At 40.2% G+C, this 19,068-nt stretch overlaps 2 protein-coding genes across 3 annotated transcripts; both read right to left on the bottom strand.

Annotated features, from left to right (window-relative positions):
* Nucleotides 1-482: 482 nt before the first annotated feature.
* gss (glutathione synthetase) lies at nucleotides 483-10,352 on the bottom strand. Its single transcript, XM_056235313.1, has 13 exons — nucleotides 10,290-10,352; nucleotides 9,347-9,485; nucleotides 8,717-8,862; nucleotides 5,283-5,358; nucleotides 4,945-5,084; nucleotides 3,813-3,929; nucleotides 3,600-3,680; nucleotides 3,281-3,358; nucleotides 2,545-2,614; nucleotides 2,258-2,452; nucleotides 1,616-1,697; nucleotides 1,345-1,534; nucleotides 483-729 (listed from the first exon to the last, which is right to left on the bottom strand). Exons 2-13 carry the CDS (start codon nucleotides 9,473-9,475, stop codon nucleotides 606-608), a joined length of 1,428 nt encoding a protein of 475 aa, XP_056091288.1. The 5' UTR covers nucleotides 9,476-9,485; nucleotides 10,290-10,352; the 3' UTR covers nucleotides 483-605.
* A 1,290-nt stretch (nucleotides 10,353-11,642) lies between these two features.
* birc7 (baculoviral IAP repeat containing 7) lies at nucleotides 11,643-19,046 on the bottom strand. 2 transcript variants are annotated; one of them, XM_056235314.1, is made up of 7 exons: nucleotides 18,322-19,044; nucleotides 17,336-17,435; nucleotides 17,086-17,167; nucleotides 16,954-16,993; nucleotides 14,799-15,014; nucleotides 12,039-12,092; nucleotides 11,643-11,869 (listed from the first exon to the last, which is right to left on the bottom strand). In XM_056235314.1, the coding sequence occupies exons 1-7, from the start codon at nucleotides 18,863-18,865 to the stop codon at nucleotides 11,667-11,669; spliced, it is 1,239 nt and encodes a 412-aa protein (XP_056091289.1). In that variant the 5' UTR covers nucleotides 18,866-19,044; the 3' UTR covers nucleotides 11,643-11,666. The 2 variants fall into 2 exon arrangements, with proteins under 2 accessions (XP_056091289.1, XP_056091290.1); XM_056235315.1 differs by lacking the exon at nucleotides 12,039-12,092 and having other exon boundaries at nucleotides 18,322-19,046.
* Nucleotides 19,047-19,068: the final 22 nt, after the last annotated feature.

Here is a 19,068-nt window from a genome sequence, read left to right as displayed (position 1 = left end):
TACCTCAGAACGAAAAATCAAGCCGAGTTGTTTTTATTATTATTGCGAAACGAAAAAGGAACCGTTTTCTCATTTTCTACTTTCAACATGAAATACAAAAAAAGTCACATTATCCTTCAGAAATCCTTCTAACATTCAGATTTTTTGCTAAAGAAACATGTCTTCTTATCATCAATGTTGAAAACAGTTGTGCTGAAATTCAGCTTTAACTGAGACTATCAGGATCATAATCATTATCATCAACTACTATCTGATTGTTTGACCATAAATGCTGGTTACAATGGAAAGTTACCAGTGTGGTTTAATAAAATCAGTTACCAATTTATGTAACTGAAAAAAAGAAACATGTCGTTAAAAAAACTATTTTATAAAACAACTGACAACTCACACACTCCCAACAAATGAATCCTTGAATGAGGTATTAAACATGTACACAAAACCAGCGGTTCAGTCACGAGGTTCCCCATTGACGAGGTTCGACACTACTGCATCTTTAGGGAATATTCCACACTAATCTCAGATAAAAACAGATGCCAGACAGAAAAGGAATCATGGGAAGTCAGTGGTATGTGATTCTCCTCCAGTCCAGTGTGTGGTGCTGTAGTTCAGACCAGCAGTGGGTTATCCAGCACTGCTACTCCTGCAGCGACGCCCCCATCAGCGTGCTCGGAGCTCTTGGTCCTCAGCAGGTGGCCCACACATTCATTAAACACCACGTCTTTGCCTTTCCTGTGTGTGTGAAAAAGATGCAGTGATTTGCTGTGACACGGTCTAAAAGGGTTGTCCATATTCTCTTAATGAGTAATGGGTGTGTGTTGGGCGTAACGTGCAATAAACCAATCAGAGTCTCATCTCCCATTCCCTTTAAAAGCCAATTGCGCTCGCACCATGGCGGATTCGCTATTTAAATGGTGGAATTTGCAAGCGAAAAAACGAAACGGATCTGCTCGTGCGTGAGGTTAAAGCGCGCTAGCAGACCATCTATGGGACAAAGCGTACGCGCCTTGTGGACCCGCCTATAGGCGCACATTACGCTATATATTGCGCCATTGACTTTAGACCAGGTTTTCGTTGGTCAATGGTGCAGTCAATTTCAGTTTCCTCAAAATAGCAACGCGCCAACAATGCGCCCGAACACACCTCGTTTTCAGACCAGCACGCCCATGGGCGCACATATGCATTTGCTATTTAAACAACGTGGCGCAGGATGGGAAAATGATAACTGCGTCGGGCTGAAACAAGCAAAACACGCGCCCGCGTCCACTTGCGTCGTGATTTCATCGGGTGTATGATAGGGCCCTGTGTTTTTAAGATGTATGTGTTTTGTTGAAGCACTGATCCCACCTGACATACGCTCCGAACGCGCCCAGTTCACTCAGACAGGAGTTCAGTCTCAGAGGAGCTCCGGGCCGGAGCAGGTAGTTCTGGACCGGGACGGGCTGGATCTTGTCCATCAGGATGTAGGCTGTCCTCTCACTGGAGTTCTTCATGTTCTTCAGCACCTCACAGATCTCACTGCCGTAAATGTTGTTGCCTGCGACATAGGAAACCTCTGAGCTAGTGTTTGTGATGTATATGCGAGCGAGTACACAGGACATGACTTGTGAATACTCACCTCCTCCCTCCCTCTGAGGTTTCAGCACATACTGATCAGGATTGGCCAAAGCCATTGCTACCGTTTTATCACCGTCTTCTCCCTGTGGAAAGACAGGTCGTCCATTTAAAAACGGTTTCATAAAAATGGAATAAAAAAATACCGTTGAGTAGTCAACAGTGGTATTCAAGCCTGCTTCTGACGTTCAAACTTTCTAAAAGTTTAGTTCCTAACAAGGTTAGCATATCATTATAATAAAAATAAACTTTTATGTCATCATTTCTGTGCCATTATTTGTTCCACAATCAACAGCCAACAGGTAGCAGATACGAGCGTTGCAGTGTGCGTAGAAATTGTGTGTGCTCTAACCATGTGACCGCGGCTTTATGAAAGCGATTGTCGTTGTTGATCTTTGTAGCCAATCACAGACATCTATGTTGTCATCTATGACATCTATGTTTAAGAATTTCTTCGACAGCGCTCAAAATGAGAAATGCTGGTATCGTCATTTTTAAATTTCAGTATTTTTGACAACACTACACTACTTAGTGTTCTGTTGATTCATTGGCTACTGTATAAGAGTTTGTTTGAAGTGCTTCATTAGAGTTGGATCTGATCATAGGGTCTGTCTACTCGTCTACGTCTACAGTGTTGTTGCTCTACCATGTCCAGGGTGTACAGCCCAGCGAAAGTGGCCCGAATCTGAGCAACTGCTTCAGGTTCGTCAGGGAAGAAGCGCTCCAGAACCCCCGGCCGGGCCAATTCCTGCTGCACCTTCTTAGTTCCAGCGAGATGGGTACTGATGTCGGGACACTTCACCGCCAGAGAGCGCTCCATCATCAGACGGGCCTCCCAGCTCTGAAACATACGGGTTTGATTCACACTCAACACTCAAAACGGATCACACCACATACATTTCTAAGAAGAGGAAAATAAAGCCATGTCCTCACCCGCTCTGAGGTGTAGTTTTGGGGCATGTATCCGTTACGGAAGTAAACAATGGCTATCTCACGGCCATCTCTGCAGGAATTGAAAAATTAGACCTTTATTGACATGTTTGTGAAAAAATAGTCATGTAAATGTTTTGACTAGGGGTGTAACAATACCCTCATGTCACGATTCAATACATATCACGATACGATATTATTGCGATACTCCAATACATGATTAAAGGTTAACAAAAAAATGCACTGTTGATTTAAATGCTAAATTTGGTATAACATAGTGGGTGTAAATGAATAGGCTTGGACTTGGCGCTGGTAACCCAATGCACAGGACAATATTGACACCAGATTAAAAATATTCATGATTCTGAAACTGAAAATACAGAATTATTGTAGACGAATGCTTGCACTCAGTCACTCACTAGATATATTTAAAATAATGTAGGCCCCTTTTAACTGGTAACATAAGACATTTGGCATTATCAGAAGCCACAAATATTCCCCCATTGCATTATTATACATTATATTCAACATTATATGTAGTAGTTTAATGTAGTACTGACACCAAAACTCTGAAAACTTCCACGATACATATCGTTGCATTTTTGTATTGCGATATATTGTGCCAGTATATTGTAACACCCCTAGTTTTGACTAAACATTGCTCTCAAGTATTCAGCAATGCTAATATTAATGTGTTGGACAGATGAGAAATGTGTGATATTGAATCACAATCACTCACACAAAGAGCCTCTTGCTCTGATCCAGAGATCCGGTTCTGCAAACATCTTCAAACTGTCTTCTTATTACAGGAATATTTCTGTACATATAACACAACAGATCATCACTTTTGCCCCTATAAAAGATGCTTTGCTTCACAAACACCACTAATTAACATGTATTATTAATAACAGGCAGCGGAATACGTATAGACATTACGTACATTTTACTTACGACTGCTACTCAGTACTTACTAATGTAGTTTTATAGTAGTTACACTAATGTAAAATAACTTGACCCTGAATTCTGATTATAGCAAACTCTCTGACTACATACTGTACCTTTTCCACAGCTCATTCTCTATGCATCGATGGTCATAAATATTCCTCTGAACATCCTCGACCAGAAACATAACCACAGCCCTGTAAAGGACAACATCAGTTGTGAATAAAACAGCCTTGGTAAGCAGACGAGACTTCATTCAACAACACTGGAAAGTGTCACCGACCCCACACTTTCTGTTTGTCCAACTCAAGGCAGAAAGTTTAACACACCTCTCAGATCCATAGAGCTGCCAGGCCTTGGCCAAACCTCTCGCCAGACCTGCTGCTGGGCTGTTGTCGAGAACGCGATCACACTCCTCTGGCAGGTTTGCGACCTTCAGAATGTGTCTTACAGGATTGAGAAACAGTGGATCACAGCACTGACGATAAACATCACTCAGTAATAAACCAGTGCATCATTTTAATACACAATCTCCTCTAGGGAAGTTACTTTTTAGAGCTGTTCGGAGATTCAATTGACCTATGGCTAAGCCACGCCCCCTCCACTCACTCGGACAAACAGTCAACATTCGGTGACGGGCGCTATGGCAGCTGTCACAGTAGGAGACATTTCACAGGAGGCAATTGATGATTTTTGGAGACAGAAAGATTATATATCATCTCGAAGTCACCAAAAGGGCATTAACTATTCATTTGAGGGTTATATTAATAATTTTATTGTTGAGAAGGTCGATGAAAAGCTTCAGCTCCAGGCAACAATGTACAGGTCACAGTGTAAACCGCATCTCGTTGCCATCACCATCTCAGACAACAAGATAGAGGATCAGGATTGTTCATGCGCTGCAGTATTTACATGAATCATTCAGCACAACATTGCTAACATTTGTTATCTCGGTTATTTACAGATACGTTAATGAAGCTAAGTGACATGATGTACAACGCAGCTAGAAGCTAACGTTAACGTTTTAAGTTAACGTTACGTTAGAGATGTTAAAAATAACGTTGTTGACTTGGAACAGATGTAGACATCCTTGTTTAATTTATCCACGTTTAGTTGGTGTTGTGGTCTAACGTTACCGCATAACTTAATCCAGAGCAGACACTTATCTCGGTTGAGATGTGGCTTGGGAAAGGGTAAAAAATACACACCGTCGCCCAGCCTCTCGGGATACCTAGTGTCGGAGTTGTACCCCATTGCACACCGTTTGACCATTTTAAACTTAAAATGACAAGAAAAAAACATATAACAACGGATGAAAACTGACTAACTGCACTGCATTTCAATGGGCGTGGAAGCAGAGAATGTCCGAGTGTATTGGGTTAGCTATGCGCACTGATTGGCTCATCGCTTTTGGGGGCGTGGCTTAGCCATAGGTCAATTGACCATTTTGCTCAGACTTACCGATGGACATCTGGTGTCCGTGAAGCAAGGCCGCCAAAACTTGCAGCAATAGTGTTGATTTCAATCTGCTTTAGAGATGTCCCGCCGTCTGGTCTGTGGTCCAACATGTAATCGGAGCGATTCAGGCCCAGTACTATTGACTTGGGGAAGACATGAGCTATAGTTTAAATAAAAGTATCTAAAGAACATATGCAATTCGGTTATTAATATTACTTTTATATGAAGTCAGCTGTACTACATGTATAAAAGAACATGAACAGTGAAGTAAAGGTTTCAAATGTGTAACATGGTATTTAAAAAAAAGAATGAATCAACAAACCGCTGGTAAATTGTTATACCTGGGGTGGATGTTCCTGTTGAACTTGTTTGTATATGCTGAAAAGTCTGGCTGTAAAATCGTCAACTTTGATAGTGCTGTTGAAGAATAAATAAATACATATTATATGACATATAATGCCTCTAGTGGCACTAGATGGACTTGCAAAACACTAACAGGTTTAAAAAATAAAATAAAACAATCCCGCATCTGCCATTGGTTGGACAGACAGGTTGTCCCGCCCCAAACTCATGCCATTTGCCAGTGTTACAGTGTCATGATTTCACAAACAATCAGAGCAATATTTTGATTGTCTAGATCGGACAGGAGAACATATGTTAACAAATATAATACATTTATTTTTATCACACCATTATACATTTACATGTGGAAAAGTAATTTGATTACAATTAAGCTTTTATCTGACTCCATTTTATTACGACCTCGAAATTAGGTTGGATTGCCAATTTGTTATAGGTCATTTATATAATAGTTTAGCAATACATTTGATTGTTCTATTTAACTCTTTACTCTTATTAATCGTTCATTCGGGTGCCAAAGTTGCACAGGGTCCTCGCACCGGCCATTAATATATATATTATAATGTGCAGGCCCACAATCACTAAACAGAGGTAATTGGCTAATATCTTAGACGGCCGCATTCACGCTTACTCAATCTAAGATATTTTGTGTAGCCCCCTTGGTTGTATACACTTGAATTAAAGTAACGTTTTCTTTAGACAGAGGTCTACAGAGGTCTTGATTTACTTCTAGCTTCTGACCAAGGCTGTATCTCAATACTAGTTCTACTCGATCTTAGCGCTGCGTTCGACACTATAGATCATAAAATACTCCTGGATCGACTACAAAACTACACTGGTGTTCAGGGACAGGCATTAAGCTGGTTCAGATCGTACTTATCGGACCGTTACCATTTTGTCTGTTTAAATGGGGAAAAATCGAAGATAACGTCAGTAGACTATGGAGTGCCGCAAGGATCGGTGTTAGGCCCTCTGCTATTCTCAATATATATGCTGCCACTTGGTAATATTATAAGAAAACATGGAATTAATTTCCACTGCTATGCTGATGACACTCAATTATATATTTCATCACGACCAGATGAATACACTAACTTATCTAAATTGACAGAATGTCTTAAAGATATAAAATGCTGGATGACGTGTAATTTCCTGCTACTAAATCCAGATAAAACTGAGGTATTACTTATTGGTCCAAAAAACTACCCACAAAATCTCTTACAATACAACTTTAATATAGAAGGATGTCCTGTTACCTTATCGACTACAGTAAAAGACCTGGGTGTTATACTAGACCGCAACTTGTCTTTCGAAAATCATATTTCGTATGTTACAAGAACAGCCTTTTTCCACCTTAGAAACATTGCTAAATTACGTAACATGCTATCTGTTTCTGATGCAGAAAAGTTAGTTCATGCATTCATGACCTCGAGACTAGATTATTGTAATGCTTTATTAGCTGGTTGTCCTGCATCTTCAATAAACAAGCTACAGTTAGTCCAAAATGCAGCCGCTAGAGTTCTTACTAGGTCAAGAAAATATGATCATATAACACCGATTCTATCATCTCTGCACTGGTTACCTATTAAGTTCCGTATCAATTACAAAGTACTACTACTGACCTATAAAGCCCTAAATGGTTTAGCTCCTGTGTATTTAATGGACCTTCTATCGCCCTACAATCCATCGCGTTCTTTAAGATCCCGAAATTCGAGGCTTCTGGTCATTCCTAGGATATCTAAGTCCACTAAAGGAGGGAGGGCGTTCTCACATTTAGCTCCGAAACTCTGGAATAGCCTTCCTGATACTGTTCGTGGCTCAGACTCGCTCTCCCAGTTCAAAACTAGATTAAAGACGCATCTCTTCAGCCAAGCATTCACATAATGCTTACCTTTTATACCACTGTTGAATCAGATCGACTGCATTAATATTACGAACAGCAGCTACGCTAATTATTTCCCATCTGCTTTTCTGCTGTTATCTCGGGACGCTAGTCCCGAGGTAAATAGCGTTCGTCAGCTCCAGTTTGTATCCAGCCTCTCACGGAGACTTCAGACGCTCCAACACCTGCGATGAGACGACTCGACGCCTGTGAAGAGACGACTCGACGCCTGTGAAGAGACGACTCGACGCCTATGAAGAGACGACTCGACGCCTGTGAAGAGACGACTCAACGCCGGCGATATGTTATGCCCTAAATTAATACATGATGATTAACTAACTATATTATTCTATGTACATTTCTGAAATGCACTTTCTGTAAAGCTGCTTTGAAACAATATGTATTGTGAAAAGCGCTATACAAATAAATTTGAATTGAATTGAATTGAAGGTCATGACCACTACTACAGATATAAGCCGACCAATGTACTTCTCTGATAGTAGCTTTGGTTTTGTCATGCCATGGTTTCCCACGTACACTTAACTAAAGTAACATTATATTAAACAGAGGTAAGACTCAACCTACTTAGGTTGGTCGAACAGCATTTGGAAATTCCCTTTTTGTCTTTACATCCCAATTACACTTGAATTAGTGCCAAATATTAGCCGTAACTCTAAAGTCGCAGTAGGTGTGGCCTATGCTCCAATCAAAACTGGACATTAGTCCGTTACTAATCTGACGCAGATTTGCGGTAACAATAAGCCCGACTCAATCGCCCAATGGAGGTTTTCCGATAGAACGGGTGAAGGTCTCTGCATGTTTCTGTCTTTCCGCGTGGCAAAGTAATTTGATTAAATGAAATACATTTTTTCATGTATTAACTCGTTATTTCATCTGTCTCCATAAATGAAAAGGTTTGAATGATATCTGTGCATCATTAAATGTGAGCGAATGTTTGACTATTCTTTTGAACTCTTTACTGAAAATAATGTCAGAGTCAGTTAGAATAAAATCAAATGTTAACAATTTATTATGTCAGGTAAATGTATGCTTACGCTTCACATCACGGGCTATGAGTCATTTAAAATGATACCAAACATGTATGATAATTGTTCATATTAAACCATATAGATTTTTGGGTGTATTCAGGTAGGGATGGGTGAAGGGAATGATGTGTAAATTGGGAGGTGATCAACTCAAGTGTGATCGTGTCTCGAATGGGGATGGTAATATAGCAAGAGAGTTCAAATGTAAATTTCAGAGAGTAGCCCTCTCTTCCAGTTCTTCCAGTTTTCCCAGTCTTACAGGGTACTTCAACACATTTACGTTTATGACGATTCTCTGATGTCAGTAATGCATGAAATGCAGGTAAATAAAATAAAATATTTTTTATGTTTTAGTGTTTTATTTTGATTTCTTTTATTTATTTGTTGCGAGTTTTTAGACTGAATTGATTTCTAGATTTATCAACTCACAAATCCCCTGTAGTTTCCTAGTTTAGTAAAACCCAACAATAGAGCAATTGTATGATACCTGGCCAGAGTTTCTTCTAGAAAGGTGGGATCCTGGCTCACTCGGTCCACCAACCGGTTAAAATGTGTCTGTACTGCCAGTGCCTGATGAAAGAGCGCTGCGGGCACCGGTGTGGGAAACAACGTGATCGGTGCATAACTCACCGCCTGTCAACAAACACACATTTATTTGGCATGAATGGACACCAGCAGAGCCCTTCAGTCACTCCTGATTCTCTGAGCGAGGGGTTTCTGCTCAGTATCCACTCAACGGGGCAGAACTAACTCTCCATTATCCAGAAACAAAACACGACCACAGGACAAACAGAATTCCAGACGTGACTGTGAATCAACTGCAAACTATGTGACAAGATGCCAGTTTGCTCATTTGAAATCAACTTTGCCTGTGTTTATGGAATAATTGGCTATCTAGGAGTCTTGGTTAGATCTGGGTTAGGTCTACAGTGCCACCTTACATGAGGGAAAAGAGCCGGTCACTGTCTTTACAGTGGCATGAGTTTCATTCATTTACTTTAGCTTGATTTGCAATGCAAAACTGCCCTCTGTGGGATTTTGCAGCTTGAATGAACAGTGCATGTAAATGACTAAATGACATTTCTTCCAAGCACATGAAACAATGACGTGCTCTTACTTCAGGAGAGTTTGGCGTTTCTTTGGTCCGCATCAACACCCCATGTAAAAGTGCTGTGTCTTTTGCGATCTCTTCTATATTTTTGATCAGGTTTTCATCTTTCAGGACATCCTCCAGTTTGACAGACATAGCAGAGAATCTACAATCAATCAGAATGAAACACATTGTAGTCATTATTCATGCCAAAGATTTTCCCAAGAAATTTTTATTTTTAAGTAAGATACAGACTTTCAGATAGATGCTTTTCTTTTATTGGAAAGATTATATCATGAAATGAGGATATACATTTTTGTTTATGGGTCAATGACATGACATGTATATTTTTGTGTCCAAGTGCGTTATAATTTAAAATAATTTGATCATTTCACTTTATTCTATAAAACCTATTTAGTATGAATTCATTCATTGCTGGTAAAAACTGCTAATTTCAAGTATGGGTAGGTTGGTACACTTTCCATGTCAGGTGGTACAACTAAAGTATACAACTATTTGGTTGTACCGCCTGACATAAAAAGTCAAAACATTAATTTAAACACTTTGAAATGTTATTTAACAACTGAAACTTGTTTAAACATTGTTCATTACTCAAGAATAAGTATTACATCAGTTTTGAAAAGATTTATAAAAAAAAAACACATTTTTTGAAGCTTTATTTGTCAATGAATCGATTATTAAACTTCCATCACTTGGACTTTGTACTGGTGAGAAAAGGGAAGTGGCTTTACGGTAGGCAAATCTTAAAGAGACTCGCAAATGAATGAATGAATGAATGAGACTGTACACATTATAACCCGCTGCTGCAGTGATGTAATGATCAGAAACCTGTACTCATCATGACACGGCACAACTGCACTCAACTATTACAAACAGACAGACGCACACTGAATGTCAACACTAGCTCGAGGTGTAACGTTAACTGTATATCCGTTGAGTTGTGGCATACCTGATGTTCGCGGACTCTGTTTGGTCACTCCCGTGGCACTGAAGCTCCTTGTTTACAGCGGGTCTAGGCTCAGTTCACCTGCTCAGGTTGAGATCAGAATGGCAATCATGTGAAGTGTTTCAGTCGTACTGCTGCTGCTAACTGTACTGCTGTTCGGCTCGTGCCACAGTATCCAATCAGTGAACAGAACGCTGATGACGCCACTGTGTCCACGTGCGCGCGCAGCACTTCAATCATACACAAAAAAAGAAAAGAAAAAAGAAATTAAACTGAATCATACAGAAGCTTCTTCTTCTTCTTCTTCAATGATTTTTAACGACAGCTTGCATCCTTTATGTTTCAGCATCATACCGAAGCGTTGTCGTTCTTTCTTTTTGAACGTGCTGTAAAACAAGGTACGGGACACCAAAAGACAGTTTCATGAAAGCCTTCGTTGATATTGCTTTCAGTGTTTTGAATTATACAAATATATATTACATAGAAACTATTTGATGGTTTGTAAATTGTATTTAATAGCTTACACTTTCAAGAAAGTGGTTTGTAAAAAAAAAAGAAAAGAAGTTTTTGTTGCATTTACATCAGTTTGACCAGCAGGGGGCGTGTGGTATACGAGTTTCGAGGAGATCAGTTTGTTTCATCACTAAAGTGAGCTGAGATATCTAAACACTGGTACTTCACAACTGCTGCTAGGGTCACCCTATGAGTAATGTACAACAGAAGCAGAGAAGTGCAATGCAAATCATTTTTATTCATGAAAATATAAGTGCAATCTGTTAATACACTGATAATAAAATAAGATTATTATACAATTATGATCTCTTATAAATTCCATTTGATATGTTTTTAAGATTTTAAAAAAGATTCTCAAAAAGCTGTTTACTTTGGCATGACACAAAATCAACCTGTTGTGCAGAAATTAGAAGCATGTAAAACATTTTAATGTACAGTGGGATCCAAAAGATTTAAAATCCAATTTAAACCTGAAAATTAACAGGTTTTAGGATTTCTATTACATAAAATCATTAAGATCCTGCACCTTTTTGTTAAATCAAATAAGTACATTTTTGTGCAGATGGTCAGATGTTCTCACAGATAAAGGGAGGTGGTCATTCAATCAAGGGAAAAAACAAATACTAAGCTATTCTGAAATACATGTTTATATTTTTATATTGCAACTTTGGATGTAAAGTGGGCTTTTAGAGCCGTGCAGCTTCAATGTATAGGCAAATATCAAGCGATGTGTTTTTTAAAGAACACTGATGCTGATTTGGAAGCTGATTACACCATTTGTATAGTATTTTTCAGCATTACATATTCTTTAAAAGACTATGCAGTACAGTTCTGGCAAATAACACAGTGTGTTGCTGTGTTTGCGCTTCAGGACATGAATGCACGCACACTTCCCCGAATGACCGCCCTGCATATGGGGCAGTGGCGCAGACTGGCTGCGCAGTCGGTGCAGACGACCAGATGACCGCAGGGGATGAAGACCATGGAGACGAGTTTGTCCATGCACACCTTACAGGTCCTCTCTTCCTGAAGCTGTCTCAGCTGTTCCTCTGGACTCAGATCGGATCGCACTGAAAAACACACAAATACACTGACATTTCAACTCAACCTGGGTCAATCAAGATGAGTGATTGTACCATCTGTTCCATCCCAGAGGCTAGATAGAGAGAAGAAGAAGATACACACACACACACACACACACACACATTATAAGTGCAATGAGAGCGTGTTAATATGGACCTTTCTCCCTGACTGAGACCGGCGTTCTTGACGTTCTCGGACTCTCCACAGTCTCTGAGGGAACAAACCATCCACACGTTAGTGGAGGGAAAGGCACACATCATTTTATTACATTTTTTATTTTTTGATCAACAACACATGGCTATCAACATACAGTAATATGCAAAAGTCTTAGGGACGTTAGTATTTTCACCAAAAAATGGTTTTAAGCCAGTTATTTAAATCTTTAACTGTAGTGTGTCAGTAGAAAATGTCAGTTTGCATTTCCAAACACTGCTTTTGCCATTATTTGTAATAATCCAGTGAGATTTTGAGAAAGACTAAATCCAGAAGGCAACGTCTCCAAGACTCTTGAAGAAACCTACCTTGCACATTACTGAAGGTTACATTAAAGTACTAGTTCACGCAATAACATTTTTTATTCTGTCATTACTTACTAACTCTCAAGTCACTTCAAACCTTACGCATACAAACACAAGGTGTGGGCGGAATGGAAAAGAAGCCATTATTTAAAAACATCTTGTCATTTTCTTGACAGTTCATGCAAGACAAACATATACGGAGCAATGCAATAATCAAATGTGTCCATCTAGCACTTGTTTACATAGAAAAAAAACATTAAAATTAGCGCAGTGGAACCTTAAAGGCAAATTTTGTGCAAAGAACACTTGAAAAAAATGACACAAGGGCAGCCTTTGCCTCTACAACAGATTTCTTTGCTGACCACTTTCTACCCGTTTTTAACACAGGGGCTGCCTCCCTTACACAATTGTCGCGTGACTCTACTAAGGTCATTTCCAGTCTGACCTTGGCACACTTAAACTCCTCGGTTAAAGCAGAGACTGGCCGCTGCAATATTCCTTTACTATAAAGTCCTACTCTGCTGAGGCAGCGTGGAACTCCCAACCATTTCCTGATGTATGAACTTACCAACGCTTCCAGCTTATCCACTGTTGTCAAAGAAACCTCGTACACGGTCAGTGGCCACAGCAACCTCGGCAGTAGACCAAACTGAAAGCACCAGAGTTTTAGTTTTCCAGGTAGAGCACAGCTGTTTATGCTCTTCAACCCTTCCACTGCTTGTCGTCTAACTTCTCCCACCCGAACTGTGTCCTTTAGATCCCCATCGTACCATCTCCCAAGACTCTTCACTGGCTTCTCAGAAACTGTTGGTATTGCCTCACCATTAATGAAGAATGTTTTATCTACTACCTTTTCTTTAACTATCGAGATGCTCCTTGATTTAGAGGGCTTAAATTGCATTCGTGCCCATTCAATTTTATCGGTTAACTTCTCCAATAACCGATTAGTGCAGGCTACTGTTGTAGTCATGGTTGTCATGTCATCCATGTATGCTCTGATTGGTGGTAGTCGCATCCCAGAAGCCAAGCGCTCTCCTCCTACTACCCATCTTGATGCCCTCATGATTACTTCCATCGCCATGGTAAAAGCCAGCGGAGAAATGGTGCATCCTGCCATTATTCCAACCTCTAGGCATTGCCATGCAGTGCTGAATTTTGGAGTTGAGAAACTGAATTGCAAATCTCCAAAATTGGCTTTCACTAAATTTGTTATTGACATTGGTACTCTGAAAAAATCAAATGCTGCCCAAAGAAGCTCATGTGGCACTGAACCATATGCATTAGCCAAATCCAGGAATGTCACATGGAGCTCCTTCCTCTCCTTTTTAGCTGACTGAATTCGTTGCCAGAAAACATTGATGCGTTCTAAGCATCCTGAGAACCCTGGGATGCCCGCTTTTTGAACTGAAGTGTCAATGAAGCCATTCTTTAATAGGTAGGTGGACAATCTCTGGGCAATAATGCTGAAGAAAATCGTACCTTCAACGTTTAATAGTGAAATAGGACGAAACTGACTGATGCTTGTAGCATCTTTTTCTTTAGGTATAAAGACTCCACCTGCTCTGCGCCATGCTCTAGGTACAACCTGTTTTTCCCATGCCACTTTTATCAATTTCCACAGAATTCGCAGAACTCCTGAAGCACTCTTGTACACTCTGTACGGAACTCCATTAGGCCCTGGAGATGATGAAGCCCTTGCCTTTCTCACAGCCTGCTCTACCTCTTTCCACTTAGGTGCACAGACCTCCATTTGGTATTCTGGTGGGTTGATAGGTGGTATGTCTAATGGAATTGACATAGGCTCATGCCTTTTTGTATATATACACTTACATTATATAAACACTAACTTTTATGTTAGATGCGATTAATCGCGATTAATCTATTTGACAGCCTTAATATTTTCTGAATGTTCATAACAAAAAAAATTCTATTGGTTATGTAAATTTGAGAGAAAACATTATGTGAGTGTTACTTTTAAATGTTCTCGGAATGGTCAGAAACAAGTAGTTAGTAACATTAAAAAATGTTAGACAAACATCTGACGTTTCAGAAAAAAAAGTGTTTCATGAAGGATGTATAAACGCTCAGTCTCAATGCTCTACTAACATTACTGCAGAGAACCTTGCCAGAGCGCCCTGAGAACGTTCCCTGTGAGCTTCACTGCCATTATACGGACTTCTACAAGCTGAATTTCTTTTTTTATTTCTCCTTTTGTGGTAAAAAAAGAAAAGAAAAGAAGGGCATGTGGCATTGGAACAACACCAGGGTAAATAGTAAATAATGACTGAATTTTTCATTTTGGGATGAACTATGCCTTTAAGTAATGTAAACATTATGTTAACTTCTTTTAGGTTATGAAATTTGTTCTGTTTTGAATGTGGGGTGAGTTTGTAAACACCTGGTCTGGGCTCCCCGGTCTGCCTCTCCTCCTCCTCCTCGGCCTGCAGGACGTCGGTCACCAGGTCAGACACTGAGATGTAGTGTGAGCCGGTCAGTAAGAAGCGTGACTGTACCAGACTCTCCACTAGGGAGCACTGGAAGCCCATCTGCAGCACCGGCTGCACCACCGGAGACAACATGGCTGCCGCCACTGAGCTCTGCCCACCCAACACCTCTGCCAGCAGGAACACAGACACGCCAAACGGCTCTTTAAGGGTGTAGTCATTTGCGTAATGCAATAAAATGTTGGGTATTTTCTTAGTCCTCGCAAGTAGAAGTAGAAGCAGAGCTTGGGTGTACAATATATTACTCACACTCTTAGGAGAAACGGTTCTATACAAAACCTCGACGGGTTCTTTCAGGTGCAGATTGAATCATTTTAATTTATTCCTTTGGGTTAATGACATTTTATGAATTAAACAGTTTGTAAACATACTTTATCACTAGAAAATTTTGAGATAACCCATTAAACATGAAAGTATTATGCAGTCTCTTCTCCTTATATATAACACTTCCTTCTAAGAATGAGAGCAAAATATTGCCAAAGGTCATTTATTCTGTGATTTATGCAAAGAATCAGTTCAGGTATGTTTGTTTGCCAGCAGCTTGCAGTGATTTAAAGCTTCAAAAATCACAAAAGAGTTGAAAAAGAGTTAGAGTTACACTGATCATTGTTAGTTGGTGAGGACAGAGAAGAAGAGAAGATCATTTGTCTGGGTGAAAAGAAAATTGTGAGAGCTGGAACAATTATAATAATGCATAGCAGCAATGAGCATTAAACGCAACCTGATATTATATCCTGCTTATTACACGGCTCTTTGCTCAAAGAATAAATACAGGGAATATTGTTTTTTTTTATATATTGAATATTGAGACAAAACACAATCAACTGCTATGTTGGAAAAATGGATTTCCAGGACAAGCTGTAATGTGTCATGGACAATGGTTATTATTCAGAAATAACTGATTGCTAAATGCTGTGAATGACCAATCAGAATCAAATATTCCAGAAAGCAGTGTAATAAACACACATAAGAGTCTGTTTACCCATAGAACACAAGCACGACGCACAGCAATGGGACATTTGACGGGACATTAGAATTGCAGACTACTTAAAATCGGGGGTTTTCAAACTGGGGCCTTTGGACACAGCGGCCACAGGGGGAGCTACGGGCTCTTTGGAAGATTTAAAGCCTAAATTAAATTTTTTGGGCTTTTATTATGAATATGTTAGCCTTACTGTTATCTATCAGCTATGTGCTCCAAAACAATGACAAATTCGCATTTAGAAGATATAAGCATTTAAAACTTAGTGTCTCACTTCTGCCGATATGGCTCAATGATTTTGATGACATCACTCTGCACTTCTGCTTCTCATCAGATTTTCTGTCCAATCAAATGCTCTATAGAATCTGAAGCGTCCCGCCTCCTACATAGGGCATAGGGAACGATTCAGACCGTGTAAATATGCTTTCCATTGGGGCGAATGAAGCCAGGTTTCATGTTAGTGTCACGCGAACCACAGCAGCTCCGGTCCAGAGACACGACACACAGAGCGGATCAGATGCACAAATCGGCGCAGATCAGGAAACGTATCGGACCCATTTGAATTCTGCACAAATGCTATTTTAAAGTGATATGGGGAGGTTTAGGAGGAAACTGCGGCTTTACCGAGCTCAACGGCTCTGGCCGAGCTGTCAATGTCAATGAGCTGTGATAATAAAAAAGAAACACTATTAGATTTTTAAAAAAGGGTGAGGAGCTGTTCGATATGTCCTGCCCTGTATTCCTGTTTCAGTAGAAATTAAGTCAACACATTGAAAAATCTCTTTCAAAAGTTGGTGTTTTCAGGCCGCAAAAACGCTGTTGTCGTGTAAATGAACGGTTTTAATTTTCCGTTTTTAGTAGGTTTGCTTACGCCTGCTTTTTTAATAAATAAAAAAAGGATTATATTGAAAAAAATTGAAATTGTATGTCTAATATCTATTTTGTTTTTGAACACAGTGACTGCCATTATACGTAGCAGGATCATCATATTCGGGGGTCCTTGGCATTTAAACATTTGAAAACCCCCGCCCTGTTACACCTTTAAAAGAATTGATGGCGTGACTCACCTGATGTAATGTTTCCTGCAGTTGATGACAGAGATCCACCCTTTAAAACAAAATAAAACATTTAAAGTCCACGGCAATCATTGCTGTCAAATTTACCATAAACTAATGGTTAGATGCATCATTATTACTTACCATTCTCTCATTCATGCTGAAGTAAGACTGCTGGATATTGCTCACATATTCCCATCCTCTGGATTGAAGCAAATATTCACATCTTTGGAAGCACATGATAGACCAAATTAATAATGAGCATTGATGCACTAAAATCAATAAAACATCATCCATTCGTGTTTGTAATATGCCTCTTTAGTACTTTATTTTAATGTGAGATACAAACCTCCTGATTTAAGTAGAAATAAAAGAGAAATAATCCAGCACTAACCGTGGAAACCATTTGGCGTGTTCCTCCCATGGGTCATCACCTGGTTCCCAGTTCCTCAGACCACCATCACAGAAGAAACACTTCACATTGTCACCATGACCTAAGAAAATGACGATCACTTATTGCCATCTACTAAAAAAACACTATGTTAAGAGAGTAAAATATATGAAATGGCATGAAATCATCTTTGCCATTTCTATTCAGTTTTGAGTTCCAACTAAATGTTCTTTATCAGTAATAAATTTAAAGTGGTTAAAAAAGTTGAGAATTTTGAAGAGAATCTAATAGAAACATATGAACAAATAAATTAACATATAGGTTTTATTTTAATACACTTGACTTTATTTTAAAGGGATAGTTCACCCAAAAATGTAAACTCTGTCATCATTTACACTCCCTCGGGTTGTTCCAAACCTATGAGTATATCATGTTGAACATAAAAGAAGATATTTTAAAGAATATGGGTAATAACAAGACAGTTGATGGACCCCATAGCATTTTCCCCCTACTTGTTTGCTGCCGTCAGCTGTCTGGTTACCAACATTCTTCAAAATATCTTCTTTTGTGTTCAACATGATATACTCATACAGGTTTGGAACAACTTGAGGGTGAGTAAATGATGACAGAGTTGTGAACTATCCCTTCAACACCCCATTAATCGTATTGTCCTTTAATGAGAGCAAACAATGATATTGCAATTTTGAATGCATATGATTTGTATAAGGAATAGGCAGAAACACTATTGCTTTCAGAATAATGAGCGGCACGCGCTTCACTGCGCTCGCGGGCTCTCTAGTTCATTCCCTTCATTCACAGCGCGCATGACTGCCGTGCGCGTGACTGAAAGCGCAGAAAACAGAAGCAAGAAACTAAGTTTTAGTCCGAATCGAAACCACATACATGCACTCATAATTTGTATGTAAAATGTCATTTCAGTTTAATTTCTCAAAGACCAAAGTGGTCCCTTTAGTGAGTCTGAGACGGACCCGTAAAGTAGAAGCCAGCTCGCGCCAGCGCGTCGGGCTGCACAGATGCTCCCGTGGGCCAGTTGTGGTAACTGGACAACCTGGTGTCCTCGGACTCCATCTCCGGGTAGACCGCCTGGCCGGACTGCACCTGCTCGTCCATGGTCAGCCGCTGAAGTTGACTCAACAGCTGCCCATCCACAGAGTCGGACGAGCCCAGCGGAACATTGCCCACGTCCCTGCCCACCATCAAGCCGCATGTGGGGTAGTGCCTCTCGTGCTCCCCCCACGGGGTGTCTCCATGAACCCAGTGCCTCAGGACCCCATCACAGCAGAAGCACTGTACCGTGTCCCCGTATCCCAGATAGTGAAAGCCAGCCCTTGCCAGCTCAGCGGGGCTCACGGGCGCATCTCTGGGCCAGTTGGTGAAAGTCTGGAGTCTTTCCTCCTCACTGCGCATCCCGAGCCGAACCCCCTCATGTCCACCGTCTCCCCTCATCATCCCGCTGCTCGCCTTCCATAACGGGCTGTCCAAGTGAGCTCCAGCCCCCTCTCCGCTGGCCATACAGATACAGCCTATTATCCAGAGCGCCGTTTACTATAACACACACACTTCCAGAATAAGCAAGCAGTTGTTAACATGATCTGCCCATGTGGCCGAGCCCTGAATAACAAAATATACAACAGGCGCCTTTCATGGTGATGTTCTCTAAATTTCATATGTTGATGGGTTAAAAACAACCCAACCGGCAACCCTGCAAGTTATGG

This window comes from Rhinichthys klamathensis, unplaced genomic scaffold (genome assembly GCF_029890125.1).
Source record: "Rhinichthys klamathensis goyatoka isolate OS25496 unplaced genomic scaffold, OSU_Roscu_1.1 h1tg000419l_1, whole genome shotgun sequence".
Lineage (NCBI taxonomy): Eukaryota > Metazoa > Chordata > Actinopteri > Cypriniformes > Leuciscidae > Rhinichthys > Rhinichthys klamathensis.
The sequence above is the reverse complement of the archived record's forward strand: the minus strand, read 5'-3'. Positions and strand labels throughout refer to the sequence as shown.

Excerpts from the sequence above, each read along its gene's own strand:
- gss (XM_056235313.1), bottom strand. The coding sequence starts at position 9,475 with ATGTCTGTCAAACTGGAGGATGTCCTGAAAGATGAAAACCTGATCAAA. Across the intron at positions 5,359-8,716 it reads CTAGAAGAAACTCTGGCCAG|CACTATCAAAGTTGACGATT; the intron begins GTATCATACAAT and ends ATTCTTCAACAG. Across the intron at positions 3,359-3,599 it reads GAGAATGAGCTGTGGAAAAG|AAATATTCCTGTAATAAGAA; the intron begins GTACAGTATGTA and ends TTATATGTACAG.
- birc7 (XM_056235314.1), bottom strand. The coding sequence starts at position 18,865 with ATGGCCAGCGGAGAGGGGGCTGGAGCTCACTTGGACAGCCCGTTATGG. Across the intron at positions 16,994-17,085 it reads TCAGCATGAATGAGAGAATG|GGTGGATCTCTGTCATCAAC; the intron begins GTAAGTAATAAT and ends TTTGTTTTAAAG. Across the intron at positions 11,870-12,038 it reads GGTCTCAGTCAGGGAGAAAG|TGCGATCCGATCTGAGTCCA; the intron begins GTCCATATTAAC and ends TGTGTTTTTCAG.